At 46.2% G+C, this 24,896-nt stretch overlaps 2 protein-coding genes and 1 long non-coding RNA gene across 20 annotated transcripts in view; 1 reads left to right on the top strand and 2 right to left on the bottom strand.

The window, feature by feature from the left end:
• Positions 1-1,357, bottom strand: part of Setx (senataxin) — a 52,279-nt gene extending 50,922 nt beyond the window's left edge. For 9 of the 10 annotated variants that reach the window (XR_015683126.1, XR_015683125.1, XR_015683124.1 and 6 more), the window contains 1 exon segment: positions 237-309. The gene's annotated coding sequence lies outside the window, so the exon portion shown is untranslated. 10 annotated transcript variants of the gene reach the window in all.
• Positions 25-21,776, top strand: LOC108350345 (uncharacterized). 4 transcript variants are annotated; one of them, XR_015684212.1, is made up of 3 exons: positions 25-396; positions 5,381-5,532; positions 21,316-21,776. It is a non-coding gene; the product is annotated as an uncharacterized LOC108350345 (long non-coding RNA). The 4 variants fall into 4 exon arrangements; XR_015684211.1 differs by lacking the exon at positions 25-396 and adding an exon at positions 2,981-3,083; XR_015684210.1 differs by lacking the exon at positions 25-396 and adding an exon at positions 3,076-3,260.
• The window catches only part of Ttf1 (transcription termination factor 1), a 24,638-nt gene continuing 21,425 nt past the window's right edge, over positions 21,684-24,896 (bottom strand). For all 6 annotated transcript variants that reach the window (XR_015683287.1, XR_015683284.1, XR_015683286.1 and 3 more), the window contains 2 exon segments: positions 24,066-24,243; positions 21,684-22,989 (listed from right to left, as the gene is read on the bottom strand). Coding sequence is in view for 2 of the 6 variants with exons in the window: in XM_087653770.1 (XP_087509896.1) it covers positions 22,971-22,989; positions 24,066-24,243 (197 nt within the window). In the remaining 4 variants the exon portion in view is untranslated.

The following is a 24,896-nucleotide window of genomic DNA, read 5'->3' as shown; positions in this document are numbered from 1 at the left end:
CGGCTGTGCTGGTGCCTAAACCGCAGGGCACCGGGGGCGGGCCTGGCTAGCAGGAAACACCAAGCGCTGCCTGCCCGGGGCCGCCGCCGCTCCGTCGCGCGCAGCTCTCCAGAAGGCAGGCGCCTTCTCCCGCAGGCCGCGCACGAGTTACAGCGGCAATATGCCGCGCACCCCTCCATGCGCACGCGCCCTCCCGCTTGTTCACCCGCTCGCGGCATGACCGCTGCACTTCTCACCCGGTTAGGCCCGGTTGCAGCGCGCTAGCCCACCTCCATGCCCCCGGCTAGATGAGCAGCCGCAGACGGAAGTGCGAGGCAACGCCCAACGCCCAACCCGCCACCGCCGCGAGAGCGGGCTCCACCCTCAACCCGCCCCCGCCAGGGCCTGCTTGTTATGGTATGCCAAGGGGGCGGACCATGGGGGCGGAGGAGAGGTGGGAAGAGCAGCAGCCGGGAACCACGGGCCAGGCAGGAGGATACGTGGCGTCACTTCCGGAATGAGGGGCAAGTCCGACCAATTAAGAGCTCCTGTCCAAAGGGGCGGTAAATTAGCCTAGGAGCCTGCCCCGCTGCCCCGCCCCTTTCCTCACCCCGCCCCTCTTCGAGTTGGGTGCTTAACTTACCGTTTCCTCTCAGCGCTTCCACTTCCTAACGTCCGATGCCGGTCACGTTCCCGTCCGAAATCTAGACAATAAAATGTGCGCTTGAGACAAAAAAGTGTCTATGCAAAGGCGCCACCGAGTTCAGGCTCCTGCAAAGCCTACATGGATTAGTCCTTGTTTCCGACTCAGAACAGGCTCTGATAACGGAACACGGTCACTCCAGATTTCCCAAAGGACAGTTGGGTCACCCAAACCCTCTCCCCCTCAAAAATGGAATTTAGAAAAGAAAATCACTTTACAAGCCCAACATAATCGTAAAATTTTACAAGTCCAACACGCCTGTAGTCCCAACACTCTAAAGGCTTGAAGCCAGAGCATCCACGGCCAAAGGCCAGCCTCATACATAGATTTTGAGGCCTACATTATAGTCACCAAAAATTAAAAATTAAAACAATTCTTTTTTTAAAAAAAGGAACGAGTGCGAGGAGGCAACTCCAGATCCAAAGGCCAGTCTCGTACACAAAGCAATGTCGAGGCCTACATTATATTCACCAAAATTTAAGAATTAACATTATTCTTTTTTAAAAAAGGAAAGGGTGTGAGGCGGTAACTCAGGAGCACTCACCTATCACACTGTACCCCTGGGTTCCACTGCCAGCGCCACAGAAAAGAACAAGGCTCTTAGAGGTGGCAGGTGGGTCAGAGACCGTCCTACCCTGAAGAACCGTCCTACCCTGGAGAACCTTAACGCAGAATGAGAAGCCAGCGCCAGAAGCACGAGTATAAAGCTCTAAGGAACGTTCCAGAAAAGGGGGTGTGGTTTATAAGGCAGCAGATGACCGTTAGAAGGACTTTAGCCAATCAGGAATCGGCAGTTGGGTCCCCCGATCGACTTTAGCCAATCAGGATTAGGCAGTTGAGTCCCCGCTCGCGGCTGACCGTTATTTTCTTGCCTTTTTTTTTTTTTTTTTGTTTTGTCAAAGGTTTCTACAAAATCAAAGTTGCAAAAAATAGTTTCAAATTAAGAGTATGTGTATGCATGGTTTTTAAAATAACACATTTATATGATAGAGTTTTTTGTTGTTATTTTTTTTTTTTAAATCAAGGCTCTGGATGGCTAGCTGAAATTTTCAGAAATGGGGGGAAACGATAGGAACTACCTGCAGTTCCATGTCCCTGATGATACAGATCCTTGCAGAATTCGTAACAGATTTCGGATTTCAGCAATTTACCATGCTTTATTCGTGAAAGAACAAATGCTAAGTTACTCGTGGAGTGTAAGAAACACTAGTATGACGCTGGATAGAGAGCTCAGCAGTTATGAACACTTCATGCTCTTCAAGAGGACCCAGAGTTAAGTTTCTGGCGCCACATTGCTGTTTACATCTGTCTGCAACTTTTGTCCTTAGTGATCAGAACAGATTCCCTTCTCCTGGCCTCCTTAGGCATTTCATGGCAAGGAGGCAAATACACACAGGCAAAATACTCACACACATAAAGATGAAATAAAAAGCAAATATATATAATAAATACAAATAAATACTACACTATATTTTTAGAATTATAAAACAAAATATAAATAAAATACATATTACATATATGTATAATTTGCTATAGGATAGCTACAGGATAACTTAGTTTTAAGGTGAACAAAAATGTTTTGTCTTCTTACGAAATCAGGACAAAAAGGTGTATTCTGACAAAGATACTTTCCATGTAATCGTGTATTTGTTCTTATACCAGCACAGTCATAAACATGATTTTTGCTACTTCTTTTGTGGGTTAAAATGAAGACAAATATTTCCTGCAGCCCACAAAATATGTACTTTCATCCGAGCCTCTGTGGCTCTTTAATCTCCCCACCCTTGTTTTTTTCTACAAACAACAGAACAATTCTAAGAAACTTTTAACTCTGCATGATTAGATTTTAGATTGTACCATCAATCGTAGCACTTGGGAGATGGAGGCTGGAGGATCAACAGGAGTTCCAAGCAAGCTGGGGCTATAGAGTGGATTCCAAGCCTTGTAAGATGCAGAATGAGAGCTTATCTCAAAAAGCCAAACAGGCGTTTGGGGGTGGCCATATGTCCCAGTCCTACGGAGAAAATTCATGCTGCTTTTGGCCTTGGCCAGAGAAGCTTCTTTTTGCTGTGGGTAACAGTTATGCAGACTCTCATAACTGGTCAAAGTGTTCAGGGGCAGGGAGTCATCTACATCATCCTCCCTAGCTAAGCTCAAAGAAGCCAAAAGGTAAAAACTGGCAGACCGGAAGGAGAGCTGTGAGGTGCTCACTTTCAGACATGACGGGTACGTGCATGAAATCGCAGCGTATGGACCAGCACAGCATCAAGCCAGCCAAAATTCCAGCACTGGTGGGGGTGGGAGGGACCCCAAGGCCCCACCCTTATCAGAGGAGCTATTGACAGTTGATGGCAGTTGAAGGAGAGAAGGGTCACTGTCCTTTGGGAGGATGTGACTGTTGGTAGGTGGCTTGTTCCCTGGTGGGTGGCATCACACCCACGTGCGTGTGAGCAGCTCTAACTGGCTTGGGATGATGAATGGCAACAAAGAGAAATAAAGCGGATATGAAGCTGGGAAGGAGGGAGCATTGGGGAGTTGGAGGAAATGTGGATGAAATAGCATCAATATCCAGGAATGGGTAAAGCTTTCAAAGAATAAAATAAATTATTTTTCAGCCAAATATGTAAAACTGACCCCAAGGAGTTGAAGAGCACAAACCATGTACAATTCCTAATGCTGTCCAACTCCTAATGCCAAAGTGGGAGGAGAAAACCATAGATCCTAATGACCATGGCCATGTAGACGGACAGGACGCCTCCCCTTAAGGTGGTGTTCAAGAAGTCAGCATTGGATGTGAGGAAGACTAGGTTTGTTTGTTTGTTTTTTTTAATAGCTCAAGGATAAGGGTTTTCCAAATGGCATTTGGAAGGCAAACGAGTTGGGGTTACAGAACCAGAACAAGGTAGACACAACAGGCGGCCACAATAACCTTTTAGAAAAAAAGAAGTAAGGTTTCAAAATGGTATAATCTTTGAAACAAAGACATGGCTGATCCCTGGGAGCAGGCAGTGCAGAACCAGTTGCCGTTAAGGTTACAACAGGGGGAGCATAACCTAATCCTTGAGAAACAGAGGCTTAATCAGAAACAAGATTGAGCCTAGTCTGTCTTCATTATAAGATGGCTTCAAGCCCAAGATGGAGGTTGGCTGCTTCGACACGACAAAAGTACAACGCTAAATTAGTGCTTTGTTTGGAGACAGGCTCAGCACTCACTGTGAGGCTCCCATTGGTCTTGAACTCTCAGCAATTACCTTGCCCCCGCCCCCGCCTCCGCCCCCACGCCATGCTTAAAGGATTAAGGTGCGAGACAGTCTGTTGTTCCTCTCTCTTGTTTCTGCCACCATTACCATCACCATTATCATGCAAAGGGCTTGGAAAAGGCTAGACCGTAGAGCTACGTGGACAGCCAACTGGTGGATAGCTGCTGCTGCCAGGAGGGTGCCGTTGGCACCAAATGTTGCCCAGGCTAGTCCAGAACTTGCTATGTTTCGGAGGATAACCTCCTGCCTCCACCTTCCAAGTGCTCAGATTGTGTGCCACCATGCCTCTTTTACTTGGTCTTGGGATCAAGGCTTAGGGCCAGACTCATTCTAGGAACAAAAGTTCCAACTGAGGTACACGAGCAGTCCTGGGTTCGCATCTTTAGATGCATATTATGGGAGTATTATTGTTACTGTTAGCTTTTATTTTATGTGTAAGTGTGAGTGCCTGCATGTATTACTGCGTACCACCACATGTACCATGAGTACAATACCAAAAAGAGGGCTTTGGATCCCCTGGGACTGTAGTTACAGGTGATCATGAGACACCGTGTTATAATAGAGAGAGCCCACCAGAAAACACCACTTAGACACAGTTTATAACCAACTGAAAGTCTGTATTTGGTGCTGGAGAGATGACTCAGCGGTTAAGAACACTGACTGCTCTTCCAGAGGGCCTGAGTTCAATTCCCAGCAATCACATGGTGGCTCACAACCATCTGTAATGAGATCTGGTGCCCTCTTCTGGTGTGTCTGAAGACAGCGACAGTGTACTTTAAATAAATAAATAAATCTTAAAAAAAAAGAAAGAGGGGTTAGGGAGCTCAAGGCCCTGGGTTCGGTCCCCAGCTCCAAAAAAAAGAAAAGAAAAAAAGAAAAAAAGAAAGAAAGAAAGAAAGAAAGAAAGAAAGAAAGAAAGAAAGAAAGAAGGAAGGAAAGTCTTTATTTCAGAAGTTGGGACTACATTTAGGTAATCCAGATCAAATATAGCCCCAAGGGTTATCTAAAAGCAAAACTTATATCCTGGATCTTACTCTGCAGCTGCAAAGGGAGCTTACACAAGCAAGCAGCTTAACAGAAGGCAATAGTTAGAGGAGATTCTGCACAAACAGGAAGTTAACAGAGGAAGCTGGAGCATCTTGGCCTCAGGTCCTAGAATAGATCTGGATAATTCTCTATGGGATTCTCCATCAAAGAGATCAAGTTCTAGCTAAACTTGAAATGGCCCAGCAAGAATGCAAGATGAGGGAACCTCTGCATTGCCTTGCCCTGTCACAATCTATTGATGAATGTTTAGGCTACTTCAAGTTGGAGAGTCATTGTGAATTGGGACTGGGAGTTGTTGGTTTAGTGGTTATGTTAATCTTATAGACTCAAGGAGAAAGACCACCAACCCATTTCATGGCCAAATTAAAGCAAGCTTTATTTGTGTATACAGGCTGACTTCCCCCTAATGTGGGTTCAAGATATAGCCAGTATCTGCAGCAGCCTTCAGATGAAGATGTAGAACTCTTAGCTCTGCCTGCACCATGCCCGCCTCAATGCTGCCCTGCTCCCACCTTGATGATGATGGACTGAACCACTGAACCTGTAAGCCAGCCCCAATTAAATGTTGTTCATTATAAGACTTGCCTTGGCCATGGTGTCTGTGCACAGCAGTAAAACCCTAACTAAGACACCAGGTCAGCCTCACTGCTCCTCTAGGGACTTGGTTCCCAGGCTTGCACTCTGACCCAGGAGATTTGCTATATTATCTGTTAATCCCTATGGGAAAAAAATACCTTCAAGGACAGTATTTTTTATGTGTGTCCAGAATATCCAAGCTCACCAGAGAGGCTGTGGAGGAGCCTCACACTAAATTGTTTACAATGGGGTTGTGAAAGCATAGGCTCCATCAACTGGGAACCCTCCTTCAAATCTGACTTCATCAAGCTAGTTAGAAATGGAACACACACACACACACACACACACACACACACACACACACACACACACACATGCTTTTCTCAGACTTCTATTGCTCACAGCTCTCACCCAAATCTACCTTGCAATGCCCTGACACTCAGCTTCACAGGCAAAGGAAAACAGGCCACAGGACGGGATATGGGTTATGTTTGGGGGTTGAGATTACATCAGAGAGTAGGGGGCTCATATGGAGGAATTCTGTTCACTGTCAGACAGTTGTTAGACAGGTTCTAGGGATATCCATTGGACCCAATAAAGTCCTAGCAAGGCCTTTGCTCACATCTATTCCTCCCACCCCTCACCAAGAGGCAACTTCACTAACCTCCTGCTCCAACAAAACCCCACTTCTCATCCTGGCTCGGAACCCTGCCAATGCTCCAGCAGCCCAAGTAAGACTTCTCTCAGTCAAGGGCCTAGCAACTTTCCAACTTTTTAACCTTTTCCTGTCCTGACACTGGTTTCAGCCTAATCTAAACCATATGGGAAACTGTTATGTTCTGTTATGTAAGTCTCTTTATGAAGTATGTTGTTGTGGTTTGCCCTGAAGTTATCTGCATTTTGATGCTAATTCCACTGCCCCGGGGACAGCTGCCTAGTCACTACTCAGGAATCAGGTGACTTCACCAGAACCTTCTCCCCGTTGAATTTGTAAAGTACAGGTGAGGGGCAGGTACAGGATAGAAGGAGGCCTGTCATTGGAGGAGAAGGAAGGATGGGCGGGAGAGAAGTTTGAAGGAAGAGGAGGAGACTGGAATAGAAAGGAAGAGAGAGGAGGAAGAGGGAGAGAAGCTGCGGCAGGACAATGGAGGCTGACGTTAAGATTCCGCGCTGCACCTTTAAAGGTTGTTATTAATGTTCTCAAGGGATGGATGGTACCAGGCTTTGCATGTTTAGGTGGGCAATTATATCTTAGCAATTGGGTCAAAGATTATCGTGTTGTGTGTTCTTTTTTTTTTTTTAAAAGATTTATTCATTTATGATATTATAAGTACACTGTCGCTGTCTTCAGACACACCAGAAGAGGGCACCAGATCTCATTACAGATGGTTGTGAGCCACCATGTGGTTGCTGGGAATTGAACTCAGGCCCTCTGGAAGAGCAGTCGGTGCTCTTAACCGCTGAGCCATCTCTCCAGTCCCATGTTGTGTGTCCTTTTATGTGACAGTTTGAGTGTAGGAAAGTGTGTGGCGGCAAGAGACACTGGGCCACCATGGAGTTGGGATGTGTTTCCGCCAAGATATCTAGCAGATATCTTGGGGTGCTGAGGTGTCAGACCTAGCGAGGTAAAAGACAACAATACCCCTTTTATTTTTATATTTTTACAACAACAGTACGTTTTTGGGTTAAAATACTAGAAGAGCTTCAATACAAAGCTGACTTTTAAGGCTCAAACTTAATAGGGATTGATAGGCTAAAAACTGATACAGTTAATTATAAGTTAAAGCTTTAGTTTCCTGTTTCATGTTTGCATGGTAAAGTTTAGTATAAAAACATTGCTTAAGGGCTGGGGATTTAGCTCAGTGGTAGAGCGCTTACCTAGGAAGCGCAAGGCCCTGGGTTCGGTCCCCAGCTCCGAAAAAAAGAACCAAAAAAAACAAAAAACAAAAAACAAAAAACAAAAACAAAAAACATTGCTTAACTCAAATATGATAGGTAGATACTAGCCCTCAAATGAAAATGGCATTTAATATGTTTAATCTCACTGTCCCTGCATGCTGGTAATTTCTGCAGAGTAAATGCTCTTTATTTTTGCATACTATTTGAGTTCTTCGGCAAATCATGAACCCTTACATTAGTTCTGGGTTTTATAAGAAGACATGCTAAGGAAGCCAGGGGAAGCAATCCAGCAAGTAGCACCCCTCCATGGCCTCTGCATCAGCTCCTGCCTCCAGGTTCCTGCCCTGTGTGAGTTCCAGTTCTGACTTCCTTTGGTGATGAACTTCACTGTGGAAGTGTAATTTTTTTTTTTTTTTTGGTTCTTTTTTTTCGGAGCTGGGGACCGAACCCAGGACCTTGCGCTTCCTAGGTAAGCGCTCTACCACTGAGCTAAATCCCCAACCCCTGGAAGTGTAATTTTTTAACCTTTTTTTTTTTTTTTTTTTTTTTTTTTTTTTTCTTTTTTTGGAGCTGAGGAACGAACCCAGGGCCTTGCGCTTACTAGGCAAGCGCTCTACCACTGAGCTAAATCCCCAACCCCTTTACCTTTCTTTTTTTTTTTTTTTATTCTTTTTTTCTTTTCTCCATCTTTATTAAATTGGGTATTTCTTATTTACATTTCAATTGTTATTACTTTTCCCGGTTTCCAGGCAAACATCCCCCTAGCCCCTCCCCCTCCCCTTCTATATGGGTGTTCCCCTCCCCATCCTCCTCCCATTAACGCCCTCCCCCCAACAATCGTGTTCACTGGGGGTTCAGTCTTGGCAGAACCAAGCAAGGGCTTCCCCTTCTACTGGTGCCCTTACTAGGCTATTCATTGCTATCTATGCAGTTGGAGCCCAGGGTCAGTCTATGTATAGTCTTTGGGTAGTGGCTTAGTCCCTGGAAGATCTGGTTGGTTGGCATTGTTGTTCATATGGGGATGCGAGCCCCTTCAAGCTCTTTCAGTCCTTTACGGGGGTCCTGTTCTCAGTTCAGTGGTTTGCTGCTGGCATTCGCCTCTGTATTTGCTGTATTCTGGCTGTGTCTCTCAGGACAGATCTACATCCGGTTCCTGTCAGCCTGCACTTCTTTGCTTCATCCATCTTATCTAGTTTGGTGGCTGTATGGGCCACATGTGGGGCAGGCTCTGAATGGGCGTTTTGTGTGTGCCTACAAATATGTATATGCATATGACTGCAGTGCCCAAGAAACCCAAGAGAGGGCAGCAGATCTCCCAAAACTGGAGTTACAAGCATTTGTGAGTTGCCACGTGAGTGCTGGGAATTAAAAACTCAGGTTCTCTTCAAAAGCACCTAGTATTCTTTTTTTTTTTTCGGAGCTGGGGACCAAACCCAGGGCCTTGCACTTCCTAGGTAAGCGCTCTACCACTGAGCTAAATCCCCAGCCCCAGCACCTAGTATTCTTAACCATTAAGGCATCTTTCATGTGTGCAGTACCTTAGTACCTTTGGAGAGTGTCAGAGCCCCTGTAACCTCCCAACTTTACTCTCCCTGTATGTAACTCCAAGAAGCCAGACCTGAATGGAATGTTTTATTTAGTCTAATGCAGGTGCTCTATTTAGGGTGAATAGATACTTATTGATGTCTCCCCAGGAAAAGTCACCCCAACAGACTTCAGTGAGCCTCCTTTAAATATGATGACATCTGGGAGGGCAAACCAGAGGGAGGTTGACAGGGCAGAGCCCTGACCCCAGGGTTGCTGCTCTGCCTCTGATGCTCCCACTGCTGTGCCTGCCATGGAAGGCTGCCTGCTCTCCAGGACGGTTGTCTCTACTTCCTCTCCAGTCAGCTTTGTTGGCTTCCAGAGAGCTGATCCAAGCTTTAACTTCTGTATAAGGGAGAGATCCCATGGGAACAAATTAAAGGCCAACACAGCAGGACACCTAGAGGAACAAACTCCTTGAGCTACAAACTGTCAACACTCATTGGAGAAGACACAGGAAATCTGTGGAGCTGTGTAACAGAGACTGACTCAGGAAACAGGCCTGACAACTGAGAGGCATCCAGGTTGGCAGGTGTTCAAACTGTCGCTGTCATCGTTAGTTTTGTCAACCTGACTCAAACCTAGACCCCTGGAGAGACAGAACCTCACCTGAGGAATTGCCTCCAACAGATTGGCCTGATGTCTGTGGAGCAATCTTCTGTCTCAGTCCCTTGCTGATGGGCTATAAACCGAAATACTCTCCCCAGGTTTACATACACACATACACAAGCTGGGACCAACACACACTTAGCTGCTCTCTGACGTAGGAAGGGGAAAGAGCCCACGATAATTGCCAGTGGCTCACATATGCTGCGGTGAGAACCGAGGCCATGCTAGAGACTAACAGCACAGCCTGGAGCACCAAGGAAGATGGACAGGAGGGCTTATAGCTGGCTATGAGGTAACAAACTAGACAGAGAGGAGGAGGGCAGCGTGTTAGGCCAGCAGCAGCCCCTCCACCATACCCCACACCCACTTTACACTTCCACATTGCTGCTCATCGCCAAAGAGGACATGTGTAACACCCTACAGTCTTTCCTTTTCTCCTCGCTTTGAATGCAGCTAACATAACTAAGTTGCAAGTAAATAGAGGAGACTACATCCCACCACCTTATAGACATAGAGCTGAATATGAGGTAGCTGCACCTGGATGGCTGGGACAGTTAAACTCTGCCCCCGCAGAGCCACAGGCTGTAAGAACAAAGAGGCTCACTGTAATTAACAGCACTTGAGACACCTGCAAGGTCAGAGGGTGTAAAGCTCGCCAAGTGACAAGCAGCTAGCTGACTGCAAGGTCAAAGCTGGAGTCGCAGTGGGCAGAGGGGGCTTCAACCACCCCTGTGCGGGCTGAACACGAGCACTGCAAAATCATCATGACTGAGCCGCTCCTTAGTGAGGGCCCTCCATTGGCTCTGCCCATGATAGCCAGAAAATTAATCTCTAATCTCAACAGAGACTATCTCAGCCTTTGTTCAGTTTCTGCCATGGCCCAATTAGTCTGAAGGCTTCTCCCTGTCTTAGAAGTCCTTCCCACTCTTGGGAGTTTCTCTTACTCTCTTGATTTTCCTTAATCTTATTTTCTTGTAAAGGTTCTTAATAAAGTTTGATTTGCTTCTGAATGCTTCTGTCAGAGTCTGTGCCCTTAACACAGTGGAGCTGGCCCCAATGGTGAAGGCACGGGTGAGCTAGCCCAGAGGGTGAGAGAGGGAGCTGGCCCAGCCCCTCACAAGCTGCAGTACTTGGGAGAGTGGGCCCTGCATCTTGACAGGGCAGCAGAGTGGAGCTGGCTCTGGAGGCATGGACACGAGCCAGCCCTGAGGGCATGAGAACTGGAAAGCTGACCCTGCCTCCTGCTGATGTGGCCTAGCTGGAGTAGTGCTAGAAAGCTTGCCCTGGTGGTAGATAAAGGAAGGAGTGGGCAGGGTAGCTCATCTACCACCCAGGCCCAGATCCAGAGCTCTGAGTTGGCCCAGTCCAAATCTACATCATTTGCAAATGGTTTCACTTAGGAAAGGGCCTGTCCTGCTGATCCAAAATTGCGGGATTGCCACGATACAGGGCAACAACAGGATAACTGGGAAGAGTCTCAGGGAGGATCTAATATACATACAGTCTCACAGAAACCAGAGCTCTTGAACTAGACCAATGACTCATTGCTTCAGTGAACATTTGCAAGTGAAGATGTGTGGATGGAGGGATATCCTGTGGGCCACACTGTGGCATAGCACAGGTTCCATGGCAAGATGTTTTCTATGGTTTATTTTTGCTATTGTTGTCTGTGTGTTGCAAGGGCAAGGAGTGGATATAAAGGGAGGGGGAGATGAGCAGGACTGGGGTGCATGTTGTGAAACCCACAAAGAATCAAAAAGTTTTTTTAAAAAATCTGTGCCCCTAAGTTTTGTTGTCGTGAAACAATGAACTCAGAGCCACTGTCTCAGGGTGACTTTTGTTGACGATTGAGTATCAGGCACTTTGGGACCCAGGGCTAACATAACTAGAACAAGAAAGGTCACAAAAACTCAAAACCTGTGTCACCTGTGTCAGGAAGATACTTCCTAACTTATCCCATGAGGCATCATGACACTGACCGCAAACTCAAAAAGACATGTCACAAGAAAAAGATTAATGTGTCATAGTAATGCAGTTATTCTATAATCAATCTGCTGATTTATGCCTATACTCCAGGAGCTTAATCTATTTAAATTTGATGCAGTAAGATCTGCTGAGGGGTTGGGGATTTAGCTCAGTGGTAGAGCGCTTGCCTAGCAAGCGCAAGGCCCTGGGTTCGGTCCCCAGCTCCAAAAAAAGAAAAAAGAAAAAAAATCTGCTGAATTTTCTCCTTTTTTGTGTGTGTCATATGAAGTGGAAATTTCCGGTTTCTTTGGAAACTCAGTTGTGTCATTTGATGTTTTTCCGGAAGCTGTCTTGTGAAAGGACATTTTGCTGAAGCAGACGCTTGAGAGGGTGAGTGATGTGTAGTAAACTTTTAATAGAACCTCACAGGCAGTGAGAGGATGCTTTTGCATTGCTACCCCTTGCAATGCCTCTCTGGTCTTCACTGGTCTTCACTTCGTAGAGCAAACACACCAAATAACTTCTCGGGGTATTCCCGTTGACTTCCACTTCTGCTGACCAGTGCTGATTCAGCAGAGCCTTGCGGTTTCTGCTGGATAGAGCCGTTGCTGCTGATTCCTGTTTGGTGCTTGCTGTTAGATGGACTGCTGGTGTCCTGACAATGAAGAGTGGAACTGCCACAAAGAACTACTTTTAAACAGGTCCCATAACTCCCCTTTCCTGTAAGCCTTATTTCCCCCCTACCTCTGGTAGAGAGGCTAGAAGAGGGTAAAATGTTCTAGAACCTTAAAAAAAGAAAGGTTTAGAAAAATCTAAGCCTACAGTCATACCCTTTTTTTCCACTCACTTTTTTTTTGAGACAGATTCTCACTGTTTAACCCTGACTGGCCTAGAAATTACTGTATAGATCAGGCTGGCCTCAAACTCACATAGATCTGCCTGCCTCTGCCTCCTGAGTGCTGGGATTAAAGGTAAGCACCACCATACCCAGCCAATTTTGCTTAACTCTTCATTACTACCTTTGCTTTTGTTAAAGATCTTATTCTAGAATAGCATTTTATTTTATTTTTTAATAACATTTATTTTATGAGTGCTCTATGTTTATGTACACCTGCATGCCAGAAGAGGGCATCAGATCCCAGGACAAACGGTTGTGAGCCACCATGTGGTTGCTGGGAATTAAACTCAAGACCTCTGGAAGAGCAGCCAGTGCTTTTAACCTCTGAGCCATCTCTCCAGACCTTATTTTTTAAATTGATTGATTTTGTTGTTTTTTTTTTTTAAGATATGGTTTCTCTTTGTAGCCGTGGCTATCCTGAAACTCACTCTGTAGACCAGACTGGCCCTGAACTCAGAGCTGCCTGCCTTTGACTCCCATGTTCTGGGATTAAAGGTGTGTACCGCTAGCCCTGGGCAGACATATTTATTTTTATTTTATGAATATGAATGGTGGCCTGCATGTATGTCTGTGTACCAGTACCACATGCATGCTGGGTACCCAATGAGGCCGGAAGAGGTCATCAGATACCCTAGAACTGAAGGTTGTGATCATGATGTGGGTTCTGAGAACTGAATCTAGGTCCTGCTGGGTCTGGCACGGCCTTGTTTGGGGATAGAAATAAATGCTCCCTGTTCCTGGCACAGGGTCAGTGGACGTGGGCCTCCTCGAGTGTCTATGGCTGCTGTAGGTGTAAGACTTGTTTGTATGATATCTTATACTCCTTCAAGACATTTCCTCCCCGTTAATGTTAATGACTCCATGATAATCAGAGATAGCACAAGTGTGGGAGGCCAAAGTGTGGGTAATGTCTCAGCAAAGTGGTAAATGCTGGGACCTTCAGAACAGCCCTTAAGGCTATGGGAAAGAACTCTAAATACATAAGTTAGAAAATACATAATTTCTCAACTATGCAAAATATAAAGATGCGATATGCAAAATGCAGGCAGATTACTGAGTTCAAAGTCAGCTTGGGACCCAAGTCCAGGCCCAGGTGTGGTAGAAACAGTAATTTCAGGACAGGGTCCCACCCAGCTAGCTTATTGTCTGTCCTTAACCAAGACAGGTAGATCTCAGAATTCTTTTGCAAAATTAAAAAGAAATGTGTGCTTGCTGTCTCCAAAGAATTAAAGGGCTGGGTCACAGGATGCTGATTCATAGGAAAATCAAAAGGAACCTGGAATAAATGACTGGATTGATATGTAAAGACCATGGGCTTATGGTCTGCAAGAGAGGAGTTATCCAGGGAATTTTTTAGAATTGCAAGAGAGAACTGCTTAGAGAACTGAATCAAGCAGAACAGAGAGAGAGAGAGAGAGAGAGAGAGAGAGAGAGAGAGAGAGAGAGAGAGAGAGCACTATTTGGAGATCTTCAGAGGCAGCAGATCAGAAAGAATGCAGAACAAAGAGAAAGGAGGCCCGGGAAGCTCAGAGCCACGATTTGACCTCGAGTCAGTAGTTTGTTTTTGCTGCTCCCAGACACCTCTTTTCTCAGAAGCCTTCTCCAGGCCTAGCCATGGGGCCACCTCTACAATTCTCTTTCTTATTTTGTCATCTATATGGCTGTGTGCATGCATGCGTGTGTGTGTGTGTGTGTGTGTGTGTGTGTGTGTGTGTGTGTGCTGCACGCGCGTGTTCACATGTGGAAGGTACCTATGTATGGGAGTGCCAGAGGCCAGCCCCAGGGATGGCCAGGACGCAGAGAGCAGGTAGTCAGCAGAGGATCGAATGAGACAGAGAAGATGAGGAATCTTGCAGCTCTGACGAGCAATCAGGTTGCTTCTTTACCCAGATCTCATAAAACAAGGCCAGACTCATGATTTTCCAGGAAATACAGATCATATTATTTTGGCCCTGGACACGTGTTTGAGTTTTCACTGTAGGTCTCAGGTCGCCGGTTCAATTACAGTTACCAAGTTCAGATAGAACAGATTTGGTTTTTAGTATCAGAACCATAACCCAATTTCAGAGAATCTAAATTGTTCTGCTGAAGCATGCATTTAATATGCTGCAGCCTATTCTTAATTTCAATACACTAGACAAATGTGTGTAATTTTAAAAAGCATGCATACTCCTAGCCTGGTCTCCTTGCCCAGTGCCACCGCCCTTCACGACTTAGCTCCTAGATCCCACCCGTGCTGCTAGGACCGCCCAACAACCGTCCCTCCCGAGAACGTGAGAGGATTCACCGCTCACGGTTCACTAATGGAATGCCCCAGTGGCCCGCTTTCTCCTATCCACCTGAGTCACCATGGATGGAAAACAACAGACTGCCTTAATATTTGAAAACCAGCCAGGTAACACAAGCACTGGGCACAGAATCTATTGTCCTAAACTCATCAGCTATCTTATTCTTCTGGTGGCGGAGGCCACCACCAGTTCTAACGGTGTCCGTGCTCCTCTCTCCAAAGCCTGGCCCAAAAGCCCCCTTTCTCTATCTCATCTCCTCCTCTTCCTCTGGGGACACAGAAATCCTGCCCCTATATCCTTTCCCAACAATTAGCTTCTTCTGTCTTTATTGACCCAATCAAGAAACAATTAGGGACCCTCCCCTTACAGACAAATAGAAAATGTCTGAGCAAGTCCAGATGAATCACTATGCTTTGAGCAATGTATTATTAACGCTTGTGGTCAAAATGTTACTTACGGGGTTGGGGATTTAGCTCAGTGGTAGAGTGCTTGCCTAGCAAGCTCAAGGCCCTGGGTTCCGTCCTCAGCTCCAGGAAAAAAAAAAAAAAAAAAAAAAAAAGCCAAACAAAATGTTACTTACAAGTCAGCCTGAGTCTGAGAACCTTCTCAGGAGTAAAAGCTGTTATTTAATCTCTGTTATCAATCCAATATTTAGATCCATGATCTCTAAAAAATCTATTCATTTGTTTAAGAAAGTATTTTTGGCTATGCATGGTGGTTCACTCCTTTAATCTGAGCACTTGAGAGACAGGGGCAGGTGGATCCTCCAGTTTGAGGCTAGCCTAGTGGACACAGAGAGTCCCAGGACATCCAGGGCTATACAGAGAAACCTTGTTTCAAAAAACAAAAAGAAAATAATTTTTTTCCTAGTTAAATGATGTAACCATAGCCTATGTGAGCCAGCCTTTTTATGAGTGGCAAATCCTGATATCTAACTTTTTTCTCATATATTTAAAACATCTATGAATGATATTAAGTAGGATGAAAGGTTATTTGAACTAATCTAACTTTATTACTGAGTTCTTTTTCTCTAGGACAGACCATTGATCCCCTATCTTGTAAGCTACATTTTCAGGGAGCTCTGAGCATGTAGTAGGAGGCCTCTGGTCTGTTACCAATTCTTCTGGTCGGTCGGAGCTTGTCAGTGTCTTCTAAGTTTATACTGTTTTGATTATTCTGTTTCTCAATTTGCTTAGGGATGGATGTACCAAGAAGATCTGGGAGCCATAGCCTCATAAAGAAATTGTAGTGTCTTTGTGCTTATCACAATCTCCAGGGTACAGGGAAGACTCCCAAATAGGGCCAGATGAGGTTATTTCTCCAAAAGCAGAAGGGGTGGTACGCTTAGGACTCTCTGAGAGTCAGACATAATTTTCTTGGGAAAAGACATAAAATGAACCATAATACAGAAAGCCCCCCAAGAATGTCACATGCAGACACCAAAACCAGAAGCAAGAGACAGCATGACAGCAATCTCTGTGTTTGGCTCAGCTTTGCTGAAACAGTCAAGCGCCAGTGCTGGCTTCATGATACTTGCCATTTCCAGTAGATATGGACGTACCACGAGAGCCTGGACATTGAAGTCCAATGTGGATGTTATCTTCCTTATTTACTAAGGCAGGGCTCCTCGAGGAGTCTGGAGCTTGCCAATTCCAGCTACTCTAGATAGCCAGATTGTACTAGGGGTCCCCTCTCTGCCTTCTGAGTGCTAGATTGCAGGCAGCCACCACATACGCCTGTATTTTCACATACGGTCTGAGGACCCAGATTCCAAGTCATTATGCTTGTGTGGTCAGGGCTTTATTTACTGAGCTCCCTATTCAGTCCCTCTATCTCATATGTGTGTGTGTGTGTGTGTGTGTGTGTGTGTGTGTGTGTGTGTGTGTGTTTGTGTGTGTGTGTGACAAATGTATTATTTTTATGTATATGAGTGCACTGTAGCTGTCTTCAGACATGCCAGAAGAGGGCATCGGATCCTATTACATATGGTTGTGAGCCACCATGTGGTTGGTTTCTGGGAACTGAACTCAGGACCTCTGGAAGAGCAGTCAGTGTCTAACAGTATATATATATATATATTGGTCTCTGTCTTCTGTTGGAGACATTCTCTTATTTTTTTTTTTTTTTGGTTCTTTTTTTTTTTTTTTTTCCGGAGCTGGGGACCGAACCCAGGGCCTTGCGCTTCCTAGGTAAGCGCTCTACCACTGAGCTAAATCCCCAGCCCCTGAGACATTCTCTTATTACATTGAGTTTTGGACCAAAGAGTGTCTTGACACAGTTGTGCCCTCTCCTCAGACGATTATGCAATATGCCAGGAGACTCACAGAGGCAAACTAGAGACAAGAATAGCTTCAGGAAATTATCTTTGTTCCTGAGATTTGCAGAACTGAAAAGCACATTAGTGGTAGGCAATTGAGTGAGGAAGGGCCTCCACTTTTCCCCTGCCATCTCCTCAAGACACTGCCCTAAGTCGGTCTCTTGACAAGATGATGTATAGAGTGGTAGTGGCGGGGGTCAGCCCTGTCAGTGGCCAGGAGATGAGGAGTTGGTTGGGAAGGAGTGAGTCAGGCATGGTGGTTGGGAGAGTCTTGTATCCTGACTGACTGGCAGTCAGAGTACTTCTTTATTTATTCAGAACTCAGTAGCAGGGATCGATTCATGTCATTCTAAAACATAGATCATATCATTTTTGTCCCGGACACGTGTTTTGACTTCCTCTTGGTCATAATTTTAGTCATCATTGATAAACCAACTGTGACAGAACTTTTCTAAGAAGGGAAGGCCTTAATTCTTCATCCTCATCATTCTTCCTTTGTCCATCACTAAAGGCCCCTGTGTAGGGCAGAGATAACTCCAGACATCTAACCTTGCTGCTCTTTTTCTGAAGGGCCATATCGTATGTGGCTCCCAGTCTTATACACCACAGTTGCTGGGCTGTGGTAGGAAGAGGCTTTCGATCTGATCTGCTGCCAAGTCCTCTAGCCCTCTGCATCTTGTTTACCTTTTAACATTTACTCTGTTTGCATTCTAGTGCTCCTGAGTAAGCACAGGGCTATCTTGGAGTGGAGCCTCATAAGGAGGCCTTTGGCATCTTCTTGTGAGTCACAACCTCCTGGGCATAGTGGGGCCAGATAAGGATATTTCCTGAAAGCAGGAGAAGTAGTATGCTCAGGACTTGCCTGGGGGAGCTTAGAAGCAGCACTCCTGGGAGAAGGCACAAATTTTTCAGAAGAAATTCCCCACCAATCCAACATTCCCAAGTTGTACAAATATTAAATGACCCCTGAGCATGCAACATGGGAGATCAAGACCAAGAGTGAGAGACCCTCGCTATTCCCATTAGATATAGCTGTGTCTCCTTAGTGTGCTCAGTCATTAGCTGAGCTTAACAAAGCTCTCCCTCCACCACTGCCTTGCACCGATTGCCTCGGGTGTGGAGCACTTTAAGGCTGTACAGAGAGATAGCCTGTCTGGATCCTCCCTCCCCTTTGAGGAAGTCTCTGTTCAGCTGTCCATAGTACTAATAGGGGGTGGGGTGGGGAGCAGACAACTTGGGGGTGCTCTAAGAAGGTAAACTGGAGTTCCAATCTGGTGCTGGCATTTCTTGTAAGAATCCTATGAGATTGTCCTACCAATATTATATTAGTCAGAGTGTGTGTGTGTGTGTGTGTGTGTGTGTGTGTGTGTGTGTGTGTGTGGTGTTTTATATCATATGGGATCATTGATGGGGGTGGAAGAGATACTTTGCAGGATGGATTTGGGCTTCTCAGCATCAGGGGGATCTGCCTCTTAGGGACTGAACACTGACATCTTCCTAGAAGCTCTTTGTTACACAAAAGGCTCTTTTAGCAAGTCAATTTCCACATACCAACACTTCTTTTCTGATCTAGGGGTTGTCTTCAAAGACTTGTCACCTAAGCAATTCTCAGCTATAGGAGACTTCCTGGTTTGCCTGACACATCTAAAAATTCAGTTTTGCAAAGGCTTTGAGAATCCTTCAAAAGAATAACCCCATCAAATCACTCCAGATTCATGGCAGATACAACTGGTTCTGCTAACATACATATATATATATATATATATATATATATATATATATATATATATATATATATATATATATATATAAAGTGGGGATTTATCAGATTGGCTTACAGAGTGTGGTCCAGGTAGTTCAACAATGGCTGTCTCACAAGTGAAAGGCTGAGAATCAATAATTGTTCTGTGCGAGGTGCTGGATGTAGTTACGAAGTTCCAGTCTGGTGCTGGATCCAGGACGGTTCTGGGAGAGCTGCTGGTCTTCAGTCTGGAATCCTAAAGACCCTGGATTTGATATTGGCTGCAGCAACACAAGATGAACTTGCCAGCAAGAGTGAGCACAGCTGGCGAAAAGCAGTTCCCTCTTCCGTGTCCTTTTATGTGGCAGCCACCAGAAGGTGTGGCCTACATTTAGGGTAGATCTTCCTGTTTCAAATATTAGCGTTAGGAAAACCCCTCTCTCACAACCATCACTATTCCCTGTGTCAAGAATGTTTCCTTAGCTGAGTGGTGGGGATGCACACCTCAAGCAGCCTGGTCTACAGGTCTGAATTACAGGACAGCCAGGGTTACACAGAGAAACCCTGTCTGGAAAAACAAACAAGTAAACCCCCAGAAAAGAAAGAAAGAAAGAAAGAAAGAAAGAAAGAAAGAAAGAAAGAAAGAAAGAAAGAAAGTAGGAAAAAGAGAAAAGAAAGACAATTCATCTTAGGAGCTCCTAGCAGCTTAGAAAGATCCTACCCCCTAAATTTGCATTCGTTTGCCCTGCTGTGACAGCAGCCATCACTGTCAGCCATCACATCATTTTGTTTGTTGTTTACAAACTTGGCTCCATCAATTCCCCCTTTCACTCATCTGTTCAGCCTAGACACTGTTCAGGTGCTGGGGGAGCAGGCTAAGTCAGGCTCTGTTTCCTCCTCCTTCCTCTCCTCCCCCTCCCCCTCCTCAGAGCCGGAGCCTCAAAGTGGTTAAGAACCAAAATCAGGATCCACATCAAATGTCGCAAAAGTAAAAGGAAGCAGAGCAATGCTAAATCCTTGTGTGTGTGTGTGTGTGTGTGTGTGTGTGTGTGTGTGTGTGTGTGTTGGATGGGGTACTTAGCTCTTGCAATGTAATTAAGGGGTTTGGCCTTGTATAAGTAAGGAGGCCCTTAGCTTTTGTCAACTTGACACACAATGTGGAGTAGCAGTGAAACAATGGCGACTGGGGGTTGCCTGTGGGAGACTGATTATCTTCATTGTTAACCTGGAGGGCCTGATCTATGGTGGGTTGAGTCATACCTAGGCAGAGGTCCTGTTTTAGAGGGTTTTAGAGCCAAAGGCTGTCCTTTGAGGAGGCCTTGTTCTTCCCAAGTATGAACAAAGAACTGAAGTGCTGGGACTAGATATCCCAGGGTAGGGTGGTTCCCAAGGGGGGGGTCCCTTCTCTGAGAAAAAGGGGGCAGTGGGGGGAGGGCTTGTAGGGGAGGTACTGGGAAGAGAGGGGTTGTGACGGGGATATAAAGTGAATAAAAAAATAAATTATTGGAAAAAACCCACCTAACCATCAGAGGTGAAAGACCCAGAAAAAGGAAAAGAGTTCACCGAAGCAGAAAGCACATTGTGAAGTAGAATAAAGTAAGAGAGAGAGACTTTTTATTAGATTCATTGATTTATTTAGTGATTTACTTAAAGCACTGCTTGTCCTGCCTGCTTGCCTTGCATGACTTCACTTGTACTTGGAACACAGCGACCTGGAGAAGTAGCTGAAACAATGGGTCGTTGCCCTTAACAACCCGTGGACGGCCATGTCCGGCTTGTTCACTTGTTCACCCAACCTTGTGGTTTAGAATATAAAATGAGATTGCAAATTGGACTGAGATCAAAGCCTTTCAGGAGCTGCTCTGGCTCGGGTCTGCTGTGACATGTGACATCTCTCCCATCTTGAGTGCTTATTCCAGAAAGATTCCCACAATAGCAAAAGAGCGCCTGCAGGGCTAGGGTCTGTCTCCAAAGCTTCTAGGCTGCTCCATGGTTTCTGCTGTGAGTTCTTTCCCTGGCTTCTGTCAATGATGACTGGGCCTGGAAGTGCAATCAGAAGACGAGCCTCCCTCTGGCCACTGAGCCTCCCTCTGGCCTCGCTCTTCACCCCCCCCCCCCTGCTGGGGACCGAACCCAGGGCCTTGCACTTCCTAGGCAAGCGCTCTACCACTGAGCTAAATCCCCAACCCCAACACTACTCTCCTCCTCTCACACAGGCAGTTTTTTCTCCAAATCCTGTGACTACTGCTACAAAAGGGCAACTGGTGGTGGACAGGAAAAGGGGTGGTGGTAAAGGTACGATCTATGTAGTTTCCTGGAGTGTGTGCACTTGTGTCGATATCTGAGAAAGATAAAGAAAAGGTTAGGGACCTTGAACGTTTCCACAGCACACAAGCTCCCTGGAAACGCTGTGCCTTCGGCCATTACATGCCTGTGGCTTGCTTCTTAGGAGCCCATCAGTCCAATCTGCTACGGATGCACTGACTCTATTGGGGCACTGCCTTCTCAGCCACAGCCACCTTCAAAGCTGAGCCACCCAGACCCTGCTGGCCACACTAACAGCTGTGCCTGGTAGATCCGGATCTGAGAAATGGCGCCAAGGCCACGGCAGAAGCAGAACGGACTGTTGCCGCTGCTCCAGAGCCATGGAAGTGAGGCCATCCTGTGTGGGTAAGAAAGCCTCAAAGAAACCACAGAAAGTCAGCCCAGTAGCCCTGGCCCAAGTGAGTTTTGGGAGCTCCCATGGTGCTTTGGGTCTCTGGGTTCTAATCTGTCAAATGTGTAATGGGCCGGTTTTCAGGTCAATCCGCACATCTGTATAAACAACCAATTTATTCTTCATTTTTATAAAACTGAGAAAATATACATTCTTTTGAAATATTTCACAAAAATATACTTTCATGTCAACCAGATCTATTGTAATCAATTTAATTTACCATATAATATTCCTTTCTAGGACCATACTTCATGTTAAAGAATATTCAATTTTTTCTCTATTACAAACATAGAATTGGTTTATACATTAGTACTATTATTTTTGTAGGAGTCATTTAGTCCTGTTAGCACAGAGACTAGAATGCCTGAGGGATAGAGGGGGCTGGGTAGAGAACCATGTTCTAAAATAACACCATTCATACAATGCTTTGTGTGTGTTCGAGACAGAGTTATCCATAGCCTAGGCTGGCCTAGAACCTGCTACTTGCAAGGACCACTCAGAACTCCCGATCCTTCTGCCCCATGTGAATGCTGGGTTCATTAGTGTGTACCACCGATTACTCTGTTATCTGCACGTCTGTGCTGGATACATGGCAAGCAGAAGCCCGTTATTGTGCTTCCTTCTCACAGTAGCTGGCTTAGCCCACCTTCTAATGGTGCCATGGAAATTATGCCTGAGATTTCTGGGGGCAGGTCGGCACATGGATACAGTAGACTGCCGAGTGGCACCGATGGGGGCAGCAGTATACTGTTTCATTAGCCACAGTTTCCTTTCTCTGTCTCCCCAGCACAGATGGGCCAGACTCCTTGCAACAGTGTTCTGCTAAGGGTCACACATAGATGCATTTCTCTGCAGAGCAGTAGAAGCAGTCGCTGCCAGCCTGGGTCTGGGGAACAGCTGGAAGAACACAGGGAACCGGAGACTGCAGAGCTGGAGGTGGGCTGCCCACTCTCTGGGCAGTGCTCCAGCATTCCAGGTCGTGGTGTGTGGTGCTTGAGAAACTGTGGAGCCCGGGCTGGCCTTAATCCTGTGACCCTCTGCCTATCTCCAGTGCATAGTGTGTGTCCCATGCATAGACCTTGTGGGATGGGACCTAATCCCTAAGTTCTCTCTCTGAAACACCTACAGTTGGTTTACCTTCCCGACTGACCCCTTTCACCCAGTCCTGAGAATCCAGTGGGAGCTGTGCTCCAGCTGCCAGACTCTTGCAGTTGGACAGACTCTTCCAAGACCAGCAGCTGGGCTTCTAGGAAGAACACGAGTGCTCCAGCAAAACACCGTGTGAATTAGGAGCCCACATGGGAGAGGCTTCATAGGAAGCAGGATCTATGGCCAATGCACAACAGAGGTCAAGAGAATAGAGCAGTCTGCGGGAAGAGGAGATCCAGTCACTGTGTATCAGAGGTGCTGGAAGAGAGCAGAGTGACAGTCGTCAGGAGGCTGGCTTTCTCATTTTACAGCGGGCTCTGCTAAAACTGGGGCTGGTGGCTGCATTGCTTCAGTGGGACCATCAGTGTAACTGCTTCAATACCACAGTACTGAAGTATTGTCAGCTCACTCACACTGTGCTCTCACAATCACACCGACTTTAACGTCAACGCTAATACTTTTAAAGATGTGTGTGTGCACATGGATGTTCAGTGAACACACATGTATGTGCATGTGCAGCCCAGAGGACAGTTTTTGGTGGTGTTCCTCAAGTGCTGTTCTGCTCACCTCCTTTGTTTACTGCCCTGTGACTTCCTGATTAGACTAGTTTGGTTGCCTATCCTTGAAGATCCATGCCCGGGTGAGCGCTGGGGATCTGACTCCATTGTAAGCAAGCACATGGCATGGTCTTCTCTCCAGCCCCCAACTGCTCACCCACCCATCACACCATTTGTTTGAGACAGGGTTTCTCTGTGTAGTCCTGGCTGTCCTGGAACTTGCTTGCTAGACCAGGCTGGCCTTGAACTCAGAGATCCACATGTCTCATCACGCCATTTTTAACAGACATCAGGACTGAAAATCTTCCTGCCTGGTCATATCTCAACCACTCCCCCAAGGCCTTCATGTATCGTGTGAGATGATGGTTGGGCATGGGAGTTCTGCAGGCAATGGGGGTGAGCCTTGAAAGGACTGTGGGATCCTTGTTCTCTTCTGCTGCCTGGTTAGGAGGTAAAGGATCTGCTGTCGTGTGTGCTGCTTCCACAGGCAGAGAGCACCAAGGCCTGGACTGGAGCTACAGAAAGCCAAAGCGACCCCTTCTTGGTTTTTTTTTTGTTTTGTTTTGTTTTGTTTTTGGTTCTTTTTTTCGGAGCTGGGGACCGAACCCAGGGCCTTGCGCTTCCTAGGCAAGCGCTTTACCATTGAGCTAAATCCCCAACCCCGACCCCTTCTTGTTTTAAGGTGAGCAACTTAGGTGCAATTTGGAAGAGGAGCTGATTGTCACGTGTGCATGCAGAACCTAAGGAACAGGAGGGGAATCAGTGACCTGTACTTACCTGGGTTCCTCTAAGCCCCCTTCATCGCTGTCATCATCGCAATGGAAGATGTCTTTGAAGAGGAAGTTTTGTTTGGGAGCCATGGGCTTCTGGATCTGGCTGTCTTTTTTCTTCATCTTCTTGGCTAACTTTTCCTTCAGCAAAGGCAGACTGTTCTCATATAAGTAGTCAATGATTTCTACAGAAAAGGTCATTTTGGACATATCTGTATAAGCCTCTAAGGTCAAAGGTCGCAGAGCCTTAATGATAATGCCCACACCTATTAGCACACGGAAAAGCCAGTTTATCTGGTGCACAGTCTCTTACACAGTCTTTGAAAAAACCCTACAAGGCAGACATTATTTCTTCTTCTTCACCACCACCACCGCCACCACCACCACCACCGCCACCACCATCATCATGGTACGGGTGACATCTGTGTGGAGTCCAGAGGCTGATGTCAAGTGCTTCCTCAATTGCTCTCTACCACATTTCTCCAGACGGGGTAGCTTTGCAGGCCTGGCTGAGTCCTGTCTTTGTCACCCACAGTTGCACAGTAAACACTTACTGAGACAATTCCCCAGCTCCCTCTAATCGGCCTTTGCAATAAGGACACTGAGGCCTGACAGTATTAGTCCTGGACTTGACAAGGAGGTGAGCTGGGTAGTGATGTCTGCACAGTACAGAACAGTGTTTTAGGCCACTCTTCAGGACAGGGTCCCTCCCTGACTGGCTTTATGAGGCAGTAGGGCGCAGCACACTGCCCTGAGAACCTGTCAGAGCCCTGGACTTAGCCTGAAGGGGTGGAGACTCTGGAGACAGGTTCTCATAATGCTCAGGTGACGCTGTATA

Source organism: Rattus norvegicus, chromosome 3 (genome assembly GCF_021556685.1).
Source record: "Rattus norvegicus strain SHRSP/BbbUtx chromosome 3, alternate assembly SHRSP_T2T, whole genome shotgun sequence".
In the NCBI taxonomy this organism is placed as follows: Eukaryota; Metazoa; Chordata; class Mammalia; order Rodentia; family Muridae; genus Rattus; species Rattus norvegicus.
This window is presented reverse-complemented; position numbering and strand designations above follow the sequence as displayed.